At 38.4% G+C, this 18,500-nt stretch overlaps 2 protein-coding genes across 2 annotated transcripts in view; both read left to right on the top strand.

Annotated features, from left to right (window-relative positions):
• The first annotated feature begins 839 nt into the window (after window positions 1–839).
• On the top strand, window positions 840–2,192 carry LOC138913049 (microfibril-associated glycoprotein 4-like). The gene is made up of 3 exons (XM_070215287.1): window positions 840–948; window positions 1,005–1,717; window positions 1,775–2,192. The coding sequence occupies exons 1-3, from the start codon at window positions 937–939 to the stop codon at window positions 1,887–1,889; spliced, it is 840 nt and encodes a 279-aa protein (XP_070071388.1). The 5' UTR covers window positions 840–936; the 3' UTR covers window positions 1,890–2,192.
• A 1,604-nt stretch (window positions 2,193–3,796) lies between these two features.
• The window catches only part of sNPF-R (short neuropeptide F receptor), a 35,795-nt gene continuing 21,091 nt past the window's right edge, over window positions 3,797–18,500 (top strand). Inside the window, exon 1 of the mRNA XM_017146705.3 lies at window positions 3,797–4,302. The gene's annotated coding sequence lies outside the window, so the exon portion shown is untranslated. The remainder of the gene's footprint in view (window positions 4,303–18,500) is intronic.

Consider the following 18,500-nt stretch of genomic DNA (forward strand, 5'->3'; position numbering starts at 1 on the left):
GCAATAAGTTTGTTGAACCAATTCTTTTATTGAACAAGAGATAACTAGCAATAAAAAAGAACAGCAGAAACTTTTTTATGAAGAATATATTGTAGTATTGGGATGGATGGATTTAATAATTAAAATATTTGTTGTTTAATAAAGTGGTGTTCAATATATACACCTTTTGGCAGCTAAACAAATTATTCTAACAACTATTTTATAAACATAGTTGGAGTAATATTTATGCCTTCTTTATTCTATGACATCAAAGACCATTTATTAAGAGAAGGCCCGAAATTTTAAATTAAATCCTAAAAATAAGTTCAACAGATGAGAAAAATACGAATATACACAAAAAACATATGTAGATAAATATAGAACCACAGCAAAGGTCAGCGAAAACCGAGCAGCTGAGAGACGGAAATATATTAAATTCTTAGAAAAATTATAAACCGAATTTAAATTGGCTGTCATATTTACTGTAAGTTCAAGCAGGGCAAAGGGATCTAATTAATTTAAGATTATTATTTTTTTGTCTCCTTATTTAATTAAAAAGCCATGACAACTCGTCAACACTCTAGTATCACAGTATTTATTCACTACATTAAAATCAAATTATAAAATATATTTTTAGTTTTTCCTATAAAAAATCAAATTATAGATGTTTTTAGTTTAAAAAATTGAATATTTAATCACGTTGATCAAAAATTTAACAGTATCAAATTTCAATCGTTCCCCATAAAAAACTTCAATATCAAAAAAATGTTATTTTATTTCTGAAAATGTGGCAACGCACACGGTAATACTATACCAATCTGGCAAGCCTACCAAGTCAGGAATCCCCTTCTTTAGTGTGGCAACGCCAAACCAAACCACGTTGTGCGATTTCTCTCCAAGTTTATTGTTTTCTAGTCCTCAAATAACTATTATCTTCGAAAATAGTGCCGTTAGGTTATGGATAAATCGGTAAGAGTTCTTGTTATTTACCGGAATTTGTACAATTAGTGAAATCTGCTTTCTAGCTCAGCAACACTCGCGGAGCCTTAAGGGAAGCAAGACACTATCTAAACATGGAAATTGGGGATCTTAAAAGAAAGTTGGCAGAATCAGTAAAAACTGTTAGCTCTTTGAAAAAAATGTGCAACGAAAAGGACAATGTGATCACAGATTTAAATTCCCAAAATCAGAAATATAAACAAGACATTGAAAAGTTTCAAACCAGCTTTAAACAGCTGCGTCAAGAATTGGTTCAGCTCAATGGAGAGTTTTCGAAGTTTCAACAAACATATACGGAAAAAATGAATAATGATGAACCGGAAGCAGCAGATAAGCAGAAGGATGCCAAGATTCCATTACATCTTTCTAAACGGGGATCTTGGATTACCATCCAGAACCGATACAATGGCAGTGTTGACTTTGCTAACAATTCTCTGACTTCGATTGTCAAAGGATTTGGAAACCCGGATGGAGAGTTTTGGATTGGGTTGGAAAATATGCACCAACTTACGACGAGTTACAAATGCACTTTACATATTGAAATAGATTGCGAGGAATTCGCCATATATGATAACTTCGTTGTAGGCGATAAGGAAGAAATGTACTTGCTAAAATCTCTGGGTCATTACAAAGGAAATGCAGGAGACGCTCTTCGTGTTCACGAGGGTCAAAGAATAGTTAACTACACCTACTTGAACAGAAAATTCTTCTGGTGGACTTACAACGGTAGTCCTCAGTGGTACGCATTGAACTTATATGAAACATAAACCTTGCTTTATTTTCCCCTCACTTTCAGCAATTTAAATGGTGAATATGCTAAGGAAACAAAGTCAGCTTATAAGTGCGGCTTTTGGTGGGGTAGTCGAACCGCCCTGAAGACGAGCCGTATGCAAATATATCTGGGAAAATGAAACTTACTTATCTATGATACTGCTTCTTATCCTAACTATCACTAATGATAAATAACAAAAATGAATTTTAAGAATTTAAGTTTCAAGCGTAACTATACTAACTTTCTTAATTTAAGAAATCGGCATATTATTTTTGATTTAATAAAACATCGTGCCACTTTAATTCAGTATTATGCGGATTCTTATCTTGCGGTTAAGAGTTAATAGCCGCCTGTTAACCAGCTCACACCCATCCAAATTGACGCTGTGATTTGGCGTGCGTTGTCATTTCCTCTTCAAAATTCTGCCTGGCATATGCGGCGTATGCGCAACACGGATTTACTTTACAATGTCAACAGAGCGTTCGTCTGGCTTGCATATATGTATGTATGTTCGTATATGGTGTGCCTTTCGGTGAAGATGCCTGGCAAGTAAATAAAAATTCATGAAAGCAGCGCTTGAATATGTTACACAAATTTCCCGTAAGAGGATGAGGCCCAGGCTGAAAATAAGGATGAGTCGTCTCAGGTAGTAAGTTGCCATTGTTTACCGTAAATCGGCTAAAGGGGCGAGCATGTGGAGCGACGTCGGCAGGTTGGATGCTGCGAAAGCGGCCACTATTCACTTCACTTTTGCCGGAGCATAAATGTGTCAGGCGAGGTGCTTAAAAAGTATGAAGCGTAATTCCAAAAGCGGTGGGAGAAGGACGACAGTCGGCGGCTCCGAAGGAGTCTCGCACCAAGTGGAAACTGTTTGTCGACTTGGCTTTAATAAATAAATCGCAGCTGCATCAGTTGGCACATCCCTTGTAGCCCTCCCAGAATGCCCTTGACTGCTTGTGATTTCCTGTGGAACTTCCCGGCGACAGATAACACAACAAATAAGGACATGCGAGGTGGGATTTGGACTTGGGGTTACCCACTAGGGGGGTGTGTGTGTTTTCCACGAGATATACAAGTAATGTGCACAATCAAAAAAATATTCAGTCCTCTTTTGTTATCGAAAATGTAATGTATGTAATGTATTCCTTAGATCAAAATTATAAACTCTTGCATTGCTGCCAGTACAGGGTATTAAATTGTGAAAAGTGACGGAATGAGGTGGCAAGTAGTAAATACACACAAGAGGAAGTTGAGTAAGGTAAGCAGACGTTGATGGCGATGATTGGATGAGATACATTTATGGTCCATCTGGTTGTGTGGCAGAGAAAAGAAAGTTAAAGCTTTATTAGCTAATTGGTTGAGGAAATGACATTCTCCATTAAAGCAATCAAGGTCAAGGGAATTCAGTGCTTTGCTTCGTTGTAAATTAATTAATTTTTTAAATTCTTTAAAAGAGAAATCATATGGTTTATAATATTATATACTCTTTTCCTATTATTGTTTGCGGTCAATTTTCAAATTGTTTCAACTAAGTGGTAAATACTTAAATAATTATTTGTACTAGTAAACTCGCTACTTATCTTGCAGTGCGAATATAGAAACTTTATACTAGGCCACTTAACGATCTTAAAAATCCGGGGAACAACTTTAGACTTTTAAAACTTTAACATGATATCACCGCTTTTTTGCGAAGGATTTATGAAGTTCACTTTACCGAATTCCTCGGTTTATGGCTCATTTAAGGGCAAAAACAGCCTTGCACTCGTTCCTCGGCCTCGCAAATAATTGACAGGCATCACTCAGGACCTGAAACCATGGAAACTCACTCAATTTTCGCTCGCCCACTCATCACTCAACGCCCCTGCAATTGAGTGAGCGCAACGCGGCGTATACGTAACAAGCCGACGACTGTGTACATCGCGTATACGCAGCGAGTGAAACGACTCGAGTTGCTCGGCTTTTCACGAGGTCTTATCAGCAGCTAACCTGTTGGTCGGCCACTCAGCCGCCCGAAGTTGGACCGTTCAGTTGCCTGTGATTCTTCGTTGACGTCGGACGCGAAAGTCGGCAGAAAAACCGGAGGAAAATCAGAAAAAGAGATTTTCGAACAGAGGAGAAAAACTGTCTTCGACGGAGGGCTAAAGAATATTTTCATTGTGCGGCAAGGAACTGATAGCGAAAGTGAGAGCAAGGGAGTGAAAAAAGGAGACCAAACAAGTGCCGGAACGTGCTCGAGTGTCTCCATCCTTGCGGTTTTTGGTTTTTGTGTCTCGAACCGCTCCTCTCCCCAGTATTTTCATACTTATATATATATCGGATACGCCGTGTTGACACGTCGGCGGTCGCCAGTTTTCGGTTTTTATTTATACCCTCTGTTTGTACTTTTTTCCCGTGGTTAGCCCGGCCAAAAACTTTTCGCCTTTCCGCCTTTGTCTCCGGGCCCAACGCCCAACAATAATATTTAACGGCCAGTGTGAGAGTTCAAGTTTAACTGACTGCAAACCAACTTGAAATTAAATCAATTTGCCCAAGCATCTGGCGGTGGGAGTACGGTGAGTCTGGGCGGAACACAAAAATGTATTTGTTAATAAGTTTGACATGTTTGTTGGGGCAGGCCAAAGTATATGCCCGAGTATATTCATTACGATCCGAACAAATTGAATTCCAGTCAACTTTTCTTGCGGCCTTTTCTTTGGCTCCCACAAAGGAAAGAAAAGTTTTATTCCGCTGCCAAAGAGAAACTGGCAGAGGCCGGGGTCCCGAAAAAAGCATTCAACTTTTATTTTGTTTTGCGACAAAACAAATAAGTTAGCAGTAAAAAAAAGAGCACAAAAATGCTAAAAGGAAGAAGCGAGCGAAAAGAGATAACATTAGGGAAAACCCAATTGCATTTAAAGGAAAATGAAGAAAGTGGCGGGGGAGGCACGTACTCTGTTTACTTTTTATGGCCAAATCAAATGGCTTGGCCGTGACTGTTCCTTAATTAAAAATGCAAATTTCCCTTTAATTTTAATGGGCCCTCGAGTGAACGACGCTGGGGGAGAACGAGCAGGGAAAGACAGTCCGAACAGCTTTCGATTGATTCTAATTGATCCCCTCTGACATGGATGCCAGTCATCCATCAATTGTTGATTCGATAAACAAATGCATTGATTGCTTGGCCCAACTAGGGCGAATGCTAATGACCATGTAGTACAGGTGGGAATTGAATTGGTCATAGGTAATGTTAATCATTATTGTCTAGGGACGCAGTCTGCATAAGTGATAAACATGTGCGGCAACTTGTTCTTAGATGATTGATGTTGATTGGACTTTGATTTCCTATAGAACTCGTTTTCCACTTCCCAAAGAATTAAGCTTCAATTTAGCCAACTTAATCCGCTCAATCCCAAAATCTTCAGTCTTTTGAAGCACACACTGCGTATACGTGATATGCCTGAAGCAATATGCAATCCTAAAACCACTCGATGGGCTCTTCCAGAGTCAAGAGGCAGCTCAAAGAAGCGGGAAAAGCTGCGTAAAAGGAAAACGCATTTCAATTTGCATATCGGACCGCGACAACGCTCACTGATGGCCAGTGAAACTGGTCTTCAAGGCAATTTCAGGTCGCCGAAAATTCGCAATTGAGGCGAGAATTGCAGAGATGGTGCCTCGGATGCCACTGACTCGATTAAGGTACTTTTCCACCTCCATCCTGGCCAAACTTTGCGTTGGCTTTCCTCTCCATTTGCATTTAAATCAACTTTTGGGCTACGAAGTAGTTACGAATTGCTGTAGTTGTGCGAAGGCCAAAAAAGTGTAGTTGCAAATTTTTATTTCTTTTATTTGCACTGATGTAAATTCCTAATGTTTGAGCATAGTAATTTAAATACCACTCTAGATTTATTTAGTAAACATTTTCCAAAAATGATAAAAATTTCATATATTTTATGGATCAGAGTGGTTTTAATTAAAATCTGCAGTCTCTGAGATTTTTCCTTTATTATTTACTCAACTCTTTAATATGCAATATGCACATTCGGTTGAAAATATTTACATATTTACTCGTACAGAAAAAGCCAAAGGCAAACATTGACTTTTTCTTGGCAAAAGAGACTTATTTGTAAAATGGTTTTCTTCTGACTAAGAGAAATATTTATTTTTTAACTAATATGCGAGTGAAGGATTTAAAATGTGTTCATTGGATATCTCGATTTTTGTCTTAACATTTTTGATCCAATTAATCTTTAATTTTATTAGCAGAGAGTATTCCTAAAATTCCAACTCCCAGTACTTTTAAGTCCAAACGTCTTTTCTCCTCACAAATACTTTTATTTACGATGTTTTTTATACCGCTTGCCATTTTTATTGGTTTCTAAGTTTTGCATAAAATATGCAGTAGCCTGGAGGTAAATATATTTTATATGTCCGTGTGTTTATGAGCCAAATGGCTTGATAAGAAATGCGTAGAGGCAGGGAGCGTTGGCCAGCTGCTTGAATTTATTTGATTTCTCACAGTCGCAAGTCACAGGTGACATTTTTACGGCCAATCTGAGGAATGGAGGCTCAGGATGGAATAGAGGACTCCTCGGCTACCCTAACCAGAATAACAGAAAAACAGAAACGGGGAGCTCAGGCCACGACACGACCATAAAACGATTGCTATTCTCAAGGCCAGCAGCAGTTGCCAATGGAATTGCCTTTGACTTGCTCTTTGCTCTAAGATCCCTTTGCCGCACTGTAATCTCGTTTTCAGGGTTTCGAGTGGGGAGTGCCGAGTGCCTCCCTCTCGAGTAACCTCCCATTGACAGTCAGTCAGACGTTTGTGGCTAGGATTTTCAAATTTCTCCAGAGACCAGAAACAACCGACGGGCCCCACTCGATGCTGCCTTTCAATTTACCCCGATGTCTGGTTATGATTTCGGTCCGTGCAGTTGCTCACTTAACTTTTGTCAATAATTCAGGGCCCACTGGGAGCCACGCGGGGGAAAACAAGCCGGTTGGAAGGCATCGTCCTAGTGCAGGCCAAAAAATTAATTGCTTTTCAATTAAGCGACGGACGGAATTCCCTATTCCGGGCCACCAAAAAAAATCACTTCGATGGAGCCTCATGGATTCAGAAACCGCAATTTGGGGGCCAGGGGATTTGGACTGTAGCGAAGACCGAAGGCCCCAGTCCAGCGGCCAGCAACGTAATTAATTCTCTATTCAGATTGCGAGTCCTTCAGGATTTTTGATTTCAGCTGGGAGAGATAATGCAAGGATTTTGTTATCCCCAGACAAGTTTGCCTTCTATTGAATTATCATAATACCCACTTTAAGCACTTGAATAACAACACAGTCTTGTGCAACCTCTTGAAGCTCGCCCATCAAAGTGAATTTCTTATTTTACAAGTTAATAGAGTGTAAAGTTTTCTTCACATACTTTTTGTCTAAATAATTCATGAAAAAAGCCCTCATTTAAATATAAATGTACAAAAAACGGAAAATTCCTTTTCAAAGTTCCCAAAGAACTTTTCGCTTTGTCATTTCCCCGAAACATAACCTATTTAGAATAATCTATTCGACGCCAAAAGTTTTTTGTGGCCTTTCGCTGGAAGAGTATTTATCGATTCATTATCATATCGCTAACAACTGGCCAGGGTCTTCGCCATAGCCATCGCCCGTCGTCATCGTCATCATCGTTATGTGGGCAACGCGAAACCATCCCCATCCCCCAAAAGAGCCCCGGTTCTCCCAATACCAAATGCAACCCCATATCGTGGGTCGAACAGACCGCGGCCACACCGCGGTTCAAATATCATTAAAATGCAAAAATTGACGTGCTACGTGGAAGATAGGATGTTCGAGGGATGGGAGGGTTTTTGGGAGGAGCTCCCACCTCCCTCCTCCTACTTCCCAGCCAACCCGAGATAATAAGTGGGCGGAGAGGGGCGGGTCAGGTCCCTCCATTCTGGTTTAGCGGAGATCCCGGCCATGAAGTGAACATTTAATTAATTTCGTTTGTTGTCTTGGTACGTTGATTAAAACGCCATTTACAACAGTTTGCCTGCATTTAAGTCAGCGCTAAGTGAGTTGCTTATTAATTTGCATAGACCATGCCAAAGTGCTCTTGAGTTTCCTTTTTTTCGTGTACATTGTACAATGTACGTATATTTATAAATGAACATATTGTAGACATGAATCTGCATAATGATAAATGGAAATTGAGACGAACCGGGGGGATAATCCCGCTGAAGGCTGGCAGCTGGGGTGTTTCGTGGCAACGTGGGATAACTTAATCGCTCTAAAACAGCTGCCACGGAAAAGGTCAAGTTCTCAATTTGCAAGAGTTTCTTTTCTTTTCAGATTATTGAGGTCTTAGCTTCCAGATTAGTCGTTCGTTTTTCTGAAGGGTTTTAATTACAGTTTTCATTTGTTTTGCTACCAGTATATTTGAGGTTGAAGAAAATTCATGTTATTGAATAAAATGAATGAGGTTAAAATTCGTATTAAGTAATTTAAACTTTAAATAATTATAAATGATTTTTTTCTAATTTTTTGGTATTTAATATTGAAAATAATAAAAAACGCATTACGCTTGTTTTTCGAAAGCCCTTTTACATATTGTCTTATACTGCAATAAAAAAATATGTTAAATAATTAATTTTTGGGAAGATAATTATGTGTGTAGCCAAAAGAATACCATCTTTCCCCTTGTTTAGAATTCCACGAACATAAAACAACCGAACTTCTTAGGTTCTCATGCGCTCCCCAGTCGCTATAAAAAATTTACGCCTCCACACTTTGGTATGATTTATAATGCAGATGATTTCCGCCTTGCTTTTGCCTCTCATCTGTTATTTTTTTGTGGGCTTTAAAGTAGGTCCAGGACCCTGCATTCCGAGACAATTTTCCGGTTGCCAAACTTTGCCATATTAAAGCGTTTACTCAGGCTTCAGCTGACCAAAACGGCAGCCAATTGTTTTGGGTCTTGGGAGCGTTGGCTGGCAAATGGTCGTGGATCCCTCATTATGACTGACGACGGGTAAGGACATTTTCCAGTGCACTGCCTTCTGATAAGGACAGTGATAAAGACAAAGGCGAAAGGGATTGCCCATCTCGGTGGACGTTGGGCGGGGCGGGACGGGACAGGACAACAAACCCGTGGAGCGGCACTTAGCCGGCTGAGATTGCTCTCCCAGAGCTGAATTTATGAAGCCATTGTCTCCTGCTTAACCGCAAACGGCTTGCAGGGAAGCTGCAATAAATGGTCAATTAATTATGGTCACTGCCCCTTGAACCGCGCACACATGCTCGCCAAGTGCAATAGGGATGTAAGTAAATGCAGAAAAAATATATAGCAAATTTAATGCGCTATAAAATAAATAAATATTTTTATTAAAAGAATATATTATTATAGTGTGTGCCAAAATCAATAAGACTTTATTTAAGAAATATTTTAAATTTAATACTTATTAAAGTTTATTGTAGAGTTTGTTACAAGCTTTAAAGTATACCTCAAAATATGGATTAAACAAAAAATAAAAATCTCTGTTCTAAGCTAAAGTCGTCCCACTAAAAGGCTTCCCAGATAATATCGCTTTGATACTTTTAGATCAAATTGTTGTGCCATCCCTGAAGTGCAGCAAAGTATGCAATAGAAACCAAAGACGACAACTTAAGGACGAAGGGTTGCACGGGGGTAGCTCTTCCATGTAGAGTCGCAATAAAATTCATTGATTTTTATTCCGTTCGAATATTGGTTGGGCTTGCCATATGCCGTATTCCATATGTGTGCGAGCCGCCGATGTCGCCGCGTGTTATGCAAGGACATTCGAGCACTCTCACAAACACACACACACTGGGGATCGAACTCAGGACACAGGACACGGCCGGGACCAAGGTTGTGCAAACAAATGGCGTCAAAAGACAAGGGAAATTGGTTTTGTTATTGTTGCTGCGGCTGCCTGAAAAAGGTTAAACGCCTAAACAAGTGAGCAATGCCAAACAAGGAAAAGGCACAAAATGAGCCATACAAACAACGATAAAGGAATTTGGCTAAAAAAGGGTTTAACGGTCTGTGGTGGGGGGCTAAAACTTTTGAAATCTACTGATTATCCTTGAAGTGGAATATGAAAGTCCATCAGGAAGTTTTATACAAAAAGCCTTGGAGATTCGCAAGAGATACTCTACCTTTCACTTCTAAGGAAATCTTGATTTTAAATGAATATTCAAGGTCGCACTGAAGGAAAATTGAAAAGAGTGAAATCAGTGTATGCCATAGTAAACTTAACTTTCCTGTTAAGTCTTAGCAATACTGAAAACAAAAGCCAAGAGGTGGCAATCTACTTTTCTCTAGAAGGTTTTCACATTTTAATTAAATAAATAAGCCAGAGGCAGCTTGAATATGAATACATTTCTTGATTTACCTAAAACTCTTCCGTATGGCAATTATAAAATTGCATGCTAAAAGAATTCTTACTTATAAAGAATGTTTTCCCTAGACAAAGAACATTTTTTTGGACAAGAAAACATACTTCAAGGCCCGAAAGATAATCTGAGAGATATGAATGGTCTTTGTGGACTCGAACTGCGAGTGGTAAATGAAATTATTGTCCTTGCATATGCCAAATGAAAATTGTGAGTAAACAAGCCGAAGAAAGGAAAGGCTGACAAGACAGCCAGACATTCAGAGGGGCAAACAGACGGAAAACAACGGGGAGGAGAAGGACGAGTGTCCTCGTTAGGCACACCTCCTGTCATTGGTTTTAGTCCTGTAAACTAAGACTGCGGCCGGCACGCCCCCTGGCCAAAACGCCCCCATATGTCGCTCACTCGAAAGTTCAACGTTGCTGTTGCTGTGTCCTTGGCATTTGCAATGTTATTTCAGCTTCGGCTTGCGTTTCGGTTATTACTACTGGGATGGGGTTGTGAAATCAGGACGGGCAGGGGATGTAAATGGGGTGGAGGAGTGCCAGCTCATGACAACTGCGAGTGCATATAATTCTCAGAAGTTTCAGCTGTTTCAGCAGGCACTCGGCTGCCAAAAAGCTTATGGAAAATTATTAAACATTCAGCCCACGCCCCCAGCTGGGAAATGACCAGAAAATGTCCTGTCGCTGTACTGCCAGATTTAACTGGTCCAGTTATCCTTATCTTAAGGTTGCAGGCCAAACAGGAAAATTGCTTCGTTAGTTTTCTGGAACCCATGTCTTTTGGCTGGTTACAAGTGTCGGCAAACGGAGGAAAAAGGGATTTCTAAGTATATCTGAAATACGAGTTAAAGCACAAATTTATTTTTGTAAAGCCATAAAAAGCATAGGAAAAAATATATATATTTAAAATTTTTCTTATCAGTAACTATGATAGTGTTATTTGTTTTAAATTAAATGTAGTATTTTTTATTACTTCGATATATTAATTACATATAGAATATTCCTCTCCAAGGGGAAGAAATATGTTCATATTTTTAGCCATTTAATTGGAACTTAATTTCTTTATTTTTCTATTCTTTACCAACTTATGTAGCTGCTGCTTTTAATTATCCGTTTCACAGAAATTGTTTACTTTTTTATGGTTAGGGAAAATCAAATTAATTAAACTTAATAAAAAACAAGAAAAACAAACAAATTTACTAGGATAATAGAATCTTTTTTTCTTAAGAATATTTTGTTTTTGTTACATATTTTTAGTATTTTCCCAAGAGCGCATCCAGTTTAAAACATAAATAAACAATAATCCGGGCAATATTGCACTCGAAAAGCTTAGATTGCTGGCAATCAAAGGAAATTGCCTCTTATTGTTGTTTTCATTGTTGAGCCCAATTTTCCACGGATCATAATTGGCCTGAGCACTTTTTGTGTGTGCGAGTGGCGGACATCGTGGCAATTGTAATTGCTGGCCATATTCAAATTGTGTTTTTTTCGAGGATTTTAAAGCTCGTTGAGGAAACCACTTACCGCACATACACAACCGAAGCTCCGTCCGTTGTGAGGGACCTTTGGTCTCTGGATCTGATGGCTCTTTGGCTGCACGCCTCGTTGAACTTTAGCCAAAAGTGGCCGTGTAATTTGTATGAAATTCGTTTTGGTTTTTCTACGTTTTCTACATTTTTTTTTAGATTTCGCCTCTCTACTTTAAGTGGCTCGTGTTAGCAAACATTTCAATTTTCGAATAGACTGTCAGCTCTCTATGCGGAAAAAATTGGAGGGGAGAACACGCCCAACTGGAGGCAAAGCCATCGAAACGGGGCCATCGGTAGGCTGACTTGTTTACATTTTGGCTCGGCTGGCTGTGTTTGCCTTGGGATCAGGGAATCAGAGAGTCAGGGAACCAAAAAGGCAGGAGGGCATGGACAGGCCGACTGGCCCGCCCTTGGCCGTAAATTCATGCTAAAACAATCTTATTAATGGCTATAAGGGCTCTTCCTGCCCCAATCTTTCTAATAATGTTTAACTGCGATTTTATATGCGATTTCGGTTTTTTCTATTTATACCCGTTACTCGTGGAGTAAAAGGGTATATTAGATTCGTGCAAAAGTATGTAACAGGTAGAAGGAAGCGTTTCCGACCCTATAAACTATATATATTCTTGATCAGGATCACTAGCCGAGTCGATCTAGCCATGTCCGTCTGTCCGTCTGTCCGTCTGTCCGTCTGTCTGTCCGTCTGTCCGTCTGTCCGTCTGTCTGTCTGTATGAACGCTGAGATCTCGGAAACTATAAAAGCTAGAAGATTGCCATTTTGAATGCAGATTCTAGGAGTTCCTACGCAGCGCAAGTTTGTTTCAAAAGGGTGCCACGCCCCCTCTAACGCCCACAATCGCTATATACGATTTTAAAAATTTCAATATTTTGGAAAAGTAAAAATGCAGTTTTATTGTGTTTATCAATACCTATCGAAATGTAGAAGAAATTTTTTAAATCGGACCATTCGTTTAAAAGTTACGGCGGATCAAAGTTTTTATCTCCACCTCCTTCGCACTTCCTTTAGCTGAGTAACGGGTATCTGATAGTCGGGCCACCCGACTATAGCGTTCTCTCTTGTTTTATTTTCGTTTTTTTTGCGCTTGATAAAATATTACCGCCGGGATTTCCTGTTGCCGTTGCTGGTTTGTTGTTGCTTGCCAATTTTAGCCATTTAGTTTGATTTCGGTGTTATCTTTATGCGAATGCCGCTGACGCTTATCGCCGGCTCTGTCCACAGAGACCTTAATGGGCTTAGCCCGGTCGAATCGGTGGGATAGTATGGGGTGGGGGGTACATATTTTGGAGAGGAGCTCCTCCCGAACCATAGCAATTTGCTATTTTTGCCGTTTTTATTTAGCATTATATTAGTCAGGGTATTTTGAGAGAATAGATTAAGTCACAGGGATTTCAGTTTAGTGTAATAGCTTAATTACAATTTTGTTGGCTTATTAAATATTTTTTAAAATTTCTACAGTTATAAGTAATAAACAATAATTATAAATATTTGTGTATAATTTTATTTATTTTTCCGCTTTATAAATATTAGAATATATAATTAAATATATAATTAAACGTATTCAAAAAAGGCAATATAAATCGATTATAATAAATCACAAGCCGAAGAGTATTTAAGTAACGAACCCTTTTATTTTTGCCCATTTATGACTATTACTTTGATGCAGATATATGTGGATTTTGATATATGCGATTCGGTTTGTGCACATACATATTCTCGATATTTATGCGTCCATCGTAAATATATGGCAAATAGCCGCATTGAGTGAGTCAGTTACTGAATCCCAACGACTTGCCCTCTATTCGAGTGCATTGTGAGCCCAAATGGAAATAACTCTCTAATTAGTTGCCGGGCATATAAATCAACAAATAAATTAGTTCACCGCAGCTCTTATTCGAATGAATGTACGTACATATTTCTTCTGCATGAGCATCATATGCATATGAATAATTCCCGAACATTTCAACGATATGCAAAGTGGCTGCTTACGAGTGAGGCAAGCATTTCAAGTGCCATGGAAAATAGCAGAAAAAATTCGAGCAAAATTTTAATTAAATTCCGCGTCATCAATCGATCCATGACACTGACACAGACATTGAACACATGTTCCCATCGCGGCCTCAACGGATTGGATTGGATGGGATTGGGTCCGTTCATCTGTCGGAACCGCTAATCTGTTGAGTAATTTCCTCGACGGCGAATAAAACTTTCTTCTCAGCGCCGCTTTTTATTTTTGTTTTTGAAGCGAAACTAACGTCAAAGTTGCGCGCGAACTTTGTAATTGATTATCATAAAAATAGCCATGTTAATTAGTGGAAAAAGACGGTTGAGGAGGTCTGCGGCATTGATCGCTGGCCACTCCGGCCACATCATTAGTGGAGGGAAATCTTGTGCCCTGCTAATGGCATAGTTTCCATCTGTTTGGCAGGTTTTCCGGAGTTTTCCCGGAACTTTTGCCCGGCCAAAAATGCTTAAAACGTACTTAATGCCGACTGCCGGCACGCAAAACAGCTTAACCAACTTTATCTCGACTGCGGCTGCGGGAAATAAATATATTTCATCTGGCAGAACACGCTATAGTTACCTGGGAATAAGCCAAATGCTGGCTTAAATCGATGAAATTACTCAAGTGCAGGAGCTTCTGAAGCATCTGTCTGTATAACTTAATTTGGTCAAAAGTCTGGGATTTAAGTCGACTAAAATGTCAGCCATGTTTTCGGTTTCAATCAGATTGTTGCTCTATTGTTATACGATTGCCATTCAAATATGTGTTTGTAGATAGGCGTTTGCATGCAATTATGCAAATGGTATTTGAATGTTTTCCGATTATTATCTGGCTTTTATCACAGTTTTATTTATTTTTTGCTCAAACTTTTGTTAGATTGTTTTTTGGAGTAAAACAGATCAAAGGTTATCAGCTACTTTTAATGAAAAAAATTCCATTACAGAACAACTAAATAGTTTAGTAGTCAATTAGATGTAATTAAAGGTCTCTAAATAATGGGAAAATTCCTAGTAAATTAAAATTCATGAATAAATACAGATAGCTTGCTAAATAGTTCAAGAATTTTCTCCGAAAAGCTGTCTTCTTCAAATGTAGTCACCCAGAACACATTCAATTTGTTTTTTATTTAATTCCGCCTGGCCTTTAGCTGCCGTAAATGGGAAATCAAAAAGGCTTTGGGCGAATAAAAGGACCAAGAGGTTGTCCTTTTTATTCCCTCTCCTTTTTAGCACTGTGTTTGACTATCCTGCGCACCCATAAACTCCCTGACAGTCCATTGAGATACGCTTTAACTGCATCTTTAAGCCCGGAGCGATGAGAAATTCATTAATGGTTTTTGCCCTCTGGACGGCTGCGTTGCACTTGTCGCCATAAAATTCCCCAAGCGCCTATAAGTAGGCCATATACTAGCACTTATAGGAGGAGCCGAGCAGTTTGTCGTGGATGGGATGTTGTTGCTCTTGATATTGCGGGTGGCAAAATAAAATCCCATTAAAGTGAGCGTTTGTTCTCGCCCTGGCCATATCGCCTTGTTTCATTATGTCACGGGCTCAAAGATAAATCGTTGTCGCAGAAGATGCTGGAGCGACAGGGATCCAATGCACGGAGAAATTTACCCAGTTTTATAGGAATTTATAAAAGTAGAAAAACAAATTTATTACAAACTAAGTTTTAAAATTTAAAAAATTTTAAAATATTGCTATGAAGTTTTTTCCCACGCCTAAATAAATGTATTATCTTAGTCTTCTTATTTTATGATTTGATTTTACTATTTTAATAGTTAAAAGATCCATTGCAAATTTCTCTTCAATTTAAAAAAATTTAAATTTTTAGTTCAGCTTATATTATATTTAGAATTAAATTAATTATTCCCAAAAATATTTGTAACGTTATCTTATTTGTTTAAGTTAAAAGTAAATTTTAACATACATACATCCAATTTTCCAAAGTGTAGGACATAAAAGCGAACAAAAAATGGTGACAAATGCATCAAAATTAAAATTACGAAGTGCCGCAGATCAGGAGTTTAAGAGGATGGGCTGACGGGCGCCGGCAGGATGACACACTCAAGCTGCTTTGTGCTGCTTGTTAGTAATGATAATGGGAGTGCGGCGCGTGAGCCTGCAGAAGGACAATGGAGTCGAGAAAGGGACCAGGAACCAGTGGCTAGGAGCTGGGAAACAGAATCCAGGATGATGGCGATGATGATGTCGGCGACACTCGAGGCTTGCCAATGCCGGCTGCTGGCAAAGATTTTGACGGAGTTTACGGCTCCCGCCTGCCAAGCGATGGATAAATGCGTTCATAAAAAGACGGGCAAAACAAAAAATTGTTAACTGGCAATTTTTCTCGTTTCCCACGCTGCTGTTCTCCCTTTACGCAATATCCGGCATTCTGGGCTTCTTCTTTCCTCTGCCTCAACCTGGTCCAGAGTTCTATTAATTTATCAAAATGATTATATTTTTGCTCTCGGCCCCGCGGCGTTAAATTCTTTTGACATTCTTCCTGTTAACCGGATTGCAAAGCCTCCGGGATCTGCCAAACTTTCTGTAATAACTGAAGTAATTTTTAACAATTTCTCCTGTCTTTATTCTCTTTGATAAATTGTTTCTTATATTGCTAAATAATGATAATAAATAGGGTAAACCGATAACACTAGTTTACAGCCGAAATGCTCCCCAGCAATTGATGGCAAATTCTGTTAGTTTTAGACCCCTAGATCACGAAAATAGCACTAATTTTTTTTTCGATGGCACAGTTTTTTTTTAAAGATTTTTTAAAGTTTGAAATGTTAAATTTCGGACTTTTTTCGAATTTCTTCTTATATCTCGGCAGATATCCACTTGGTTGAGCCAGTTTTAGTTTTATTTTAAAGTCAATAGATCAGAGCTTAACTTTGCTATACAGATTAATATGATTGGATGAGTAATGGCAGCGCAGAGGCTTGACAAAGATGAAAAATGTGTTTTTTGGTCGTCTGTAAGTCGGCTGTATATATCGTAAAAACTCGAAATAAATCCGTTGAAAAATCATAATGGGTACAAGCTTAAAGTTTACATCCTACCGAATAGAACAAGCTGGATATGGCCCAAATCCATGGAAAACTGGATTTATGGTGGATTTTTAAAGTTCGGATTTTTCCACTTTTTTCGGTTGACAGAGTCCAAATTTAAGATTTATCATAGGCGGCGACATGTAAACAAAAATAATTGGTGTTGGCAGCCGGGTCACTAAATAGCTAAATCAGATATTTAAAAGCTAGAAAATTATTAAAGTGAATTTAATTTTTGAAATTAAGGTTACTTTTTTCATAAGAATGAACTATCCAAATGGATAGTACTTAATTAAAAATACTCACAGTCATAACGCAAGCAATTTTATATTTTTAAAGGAATTTTCAGAAATTAAATTTATTTTATAATTTTCTAGCTTTTAAATTTAGCTATTTTTTGATCCGGCTGCCGTCACCACTCATTTTTGTTTACATGACGCCGCCTATGATAAATCTTAAATTTGGACTCTGTCAACCGAAAAAAGTGGAAAAATCCGAACTTTAAAAATCTACCATAAATCCAGTTTTCCATGGATTTGGGCCATATCCAGCTTGTTCTATTCGGTAGGATGTACACTTTAAGTTTGTACCCATTATGATTTTTCAACGGATTTATTTCGAGTTTTTACGATATATACAGCCGACTTACAGACGACCAAAAAACACATTTTTCATCTTTGTCAAGCTTCTGCGCTGCCATTACTCATCCAATCATATTGATCTGTATGGCAAAGTTAAGCTCTGATCTATTGACTTTAAAATAAAACTAAAACTGGCTCAACCAAGTGGATATCTGCCGAGATATAAGAAGAAATTCGAAAAAAGTCCGAAATTTAACATTTCGAACTTTAAAAAATCTTTAAAAAAAAACTGTGCCATCGAAAAAAAAATAATTGCTATTTTTGTGATCTAGGGGTCCAACACTAACAGAATTTGCCATCAATTGCTGGGGAGCACACCAAGAATATTATTTTGTAAACTAGTGTAATATGATAAAGATATTATATTTTTATGTTGTGGTAGGGGAGAGAGGGGGAATTTCGTCAGCATTTTTTCAAAGCTATTTTTTGTCCATCTTGAGACACGTTATCATATTTCTATTTTTATTGTTGAATGCGGTTAGCACCAAGCTTTAAAATGTGACATTCCCCTATTTTTTTAATTAGCTTGGTGATTTATAAAAAAATAAAATGTAAAACCAATATACTGGGGCAATCTCACCACACAGGGGGGTAAAATCACCACACAACTGGGGAAATTTCGTCACCTGAAAAATGTAGGGAGTTTAACGCCTGAAAATATGCTACACTGATCAAGCGTACCATTTTTGTTGACGTCCTATATTTGTTGCTGCTGCTGGTAGTCTGCTCGTTAGCCAGCTCGTCAAATATAAAAATATGTATTTAAAATAGGTGCGAATTTACCCTTAGCGTACGGTGACGAAATTTCCCCAGACCGTACTTTTTTAGAAATAATTATTTTTCTTGCGAAATTAGGCGCGAAGTTAAAAATCACTGACGCAGAAATGCACATTATAGCACTGTGTATTATATAAAAAATCGTGTATCTTATTCCTTTTGAATTGTGGCATACAGAAAAAATTTCGTCGAGAACTAAATGTAGCTTTTGAACTGTTAAAACACATTTAATATTATAGCTTAATTATCTTGGCCTTCTGTGCAAAACAAATGCATTGGTTGTGTCTGGCCGTCTTGAAGGACTAAAACAAAAAAATTATATATTTTTACG

Source organism: Drosophila takahashii, chromosome 3L (assembly GCF_030179915.1).
Source record: "Drosophila takahashii strain IR98-3 E-12201 chromosome 3L, DtakHiC1v2, whole genome shotgun sequence".
NCBI classification, from domain to species: Eukaryota; Metazoa; Arthropoda; class Insecta; order Diptera; family Drosophilidae; genus Drosophila; species Drosophila takahashii.

Coding starts and splice junctions, on each gene's coding strand:
- LOC138913049 (XM_070215287.1), top strand. Junction 1,718..1,774: donor TACAACGGTAGTCCTCAGTG/GTACGCATTGAA, acceptor CCTCACTTTCAG/CAATTTAAATGGTGAATATG.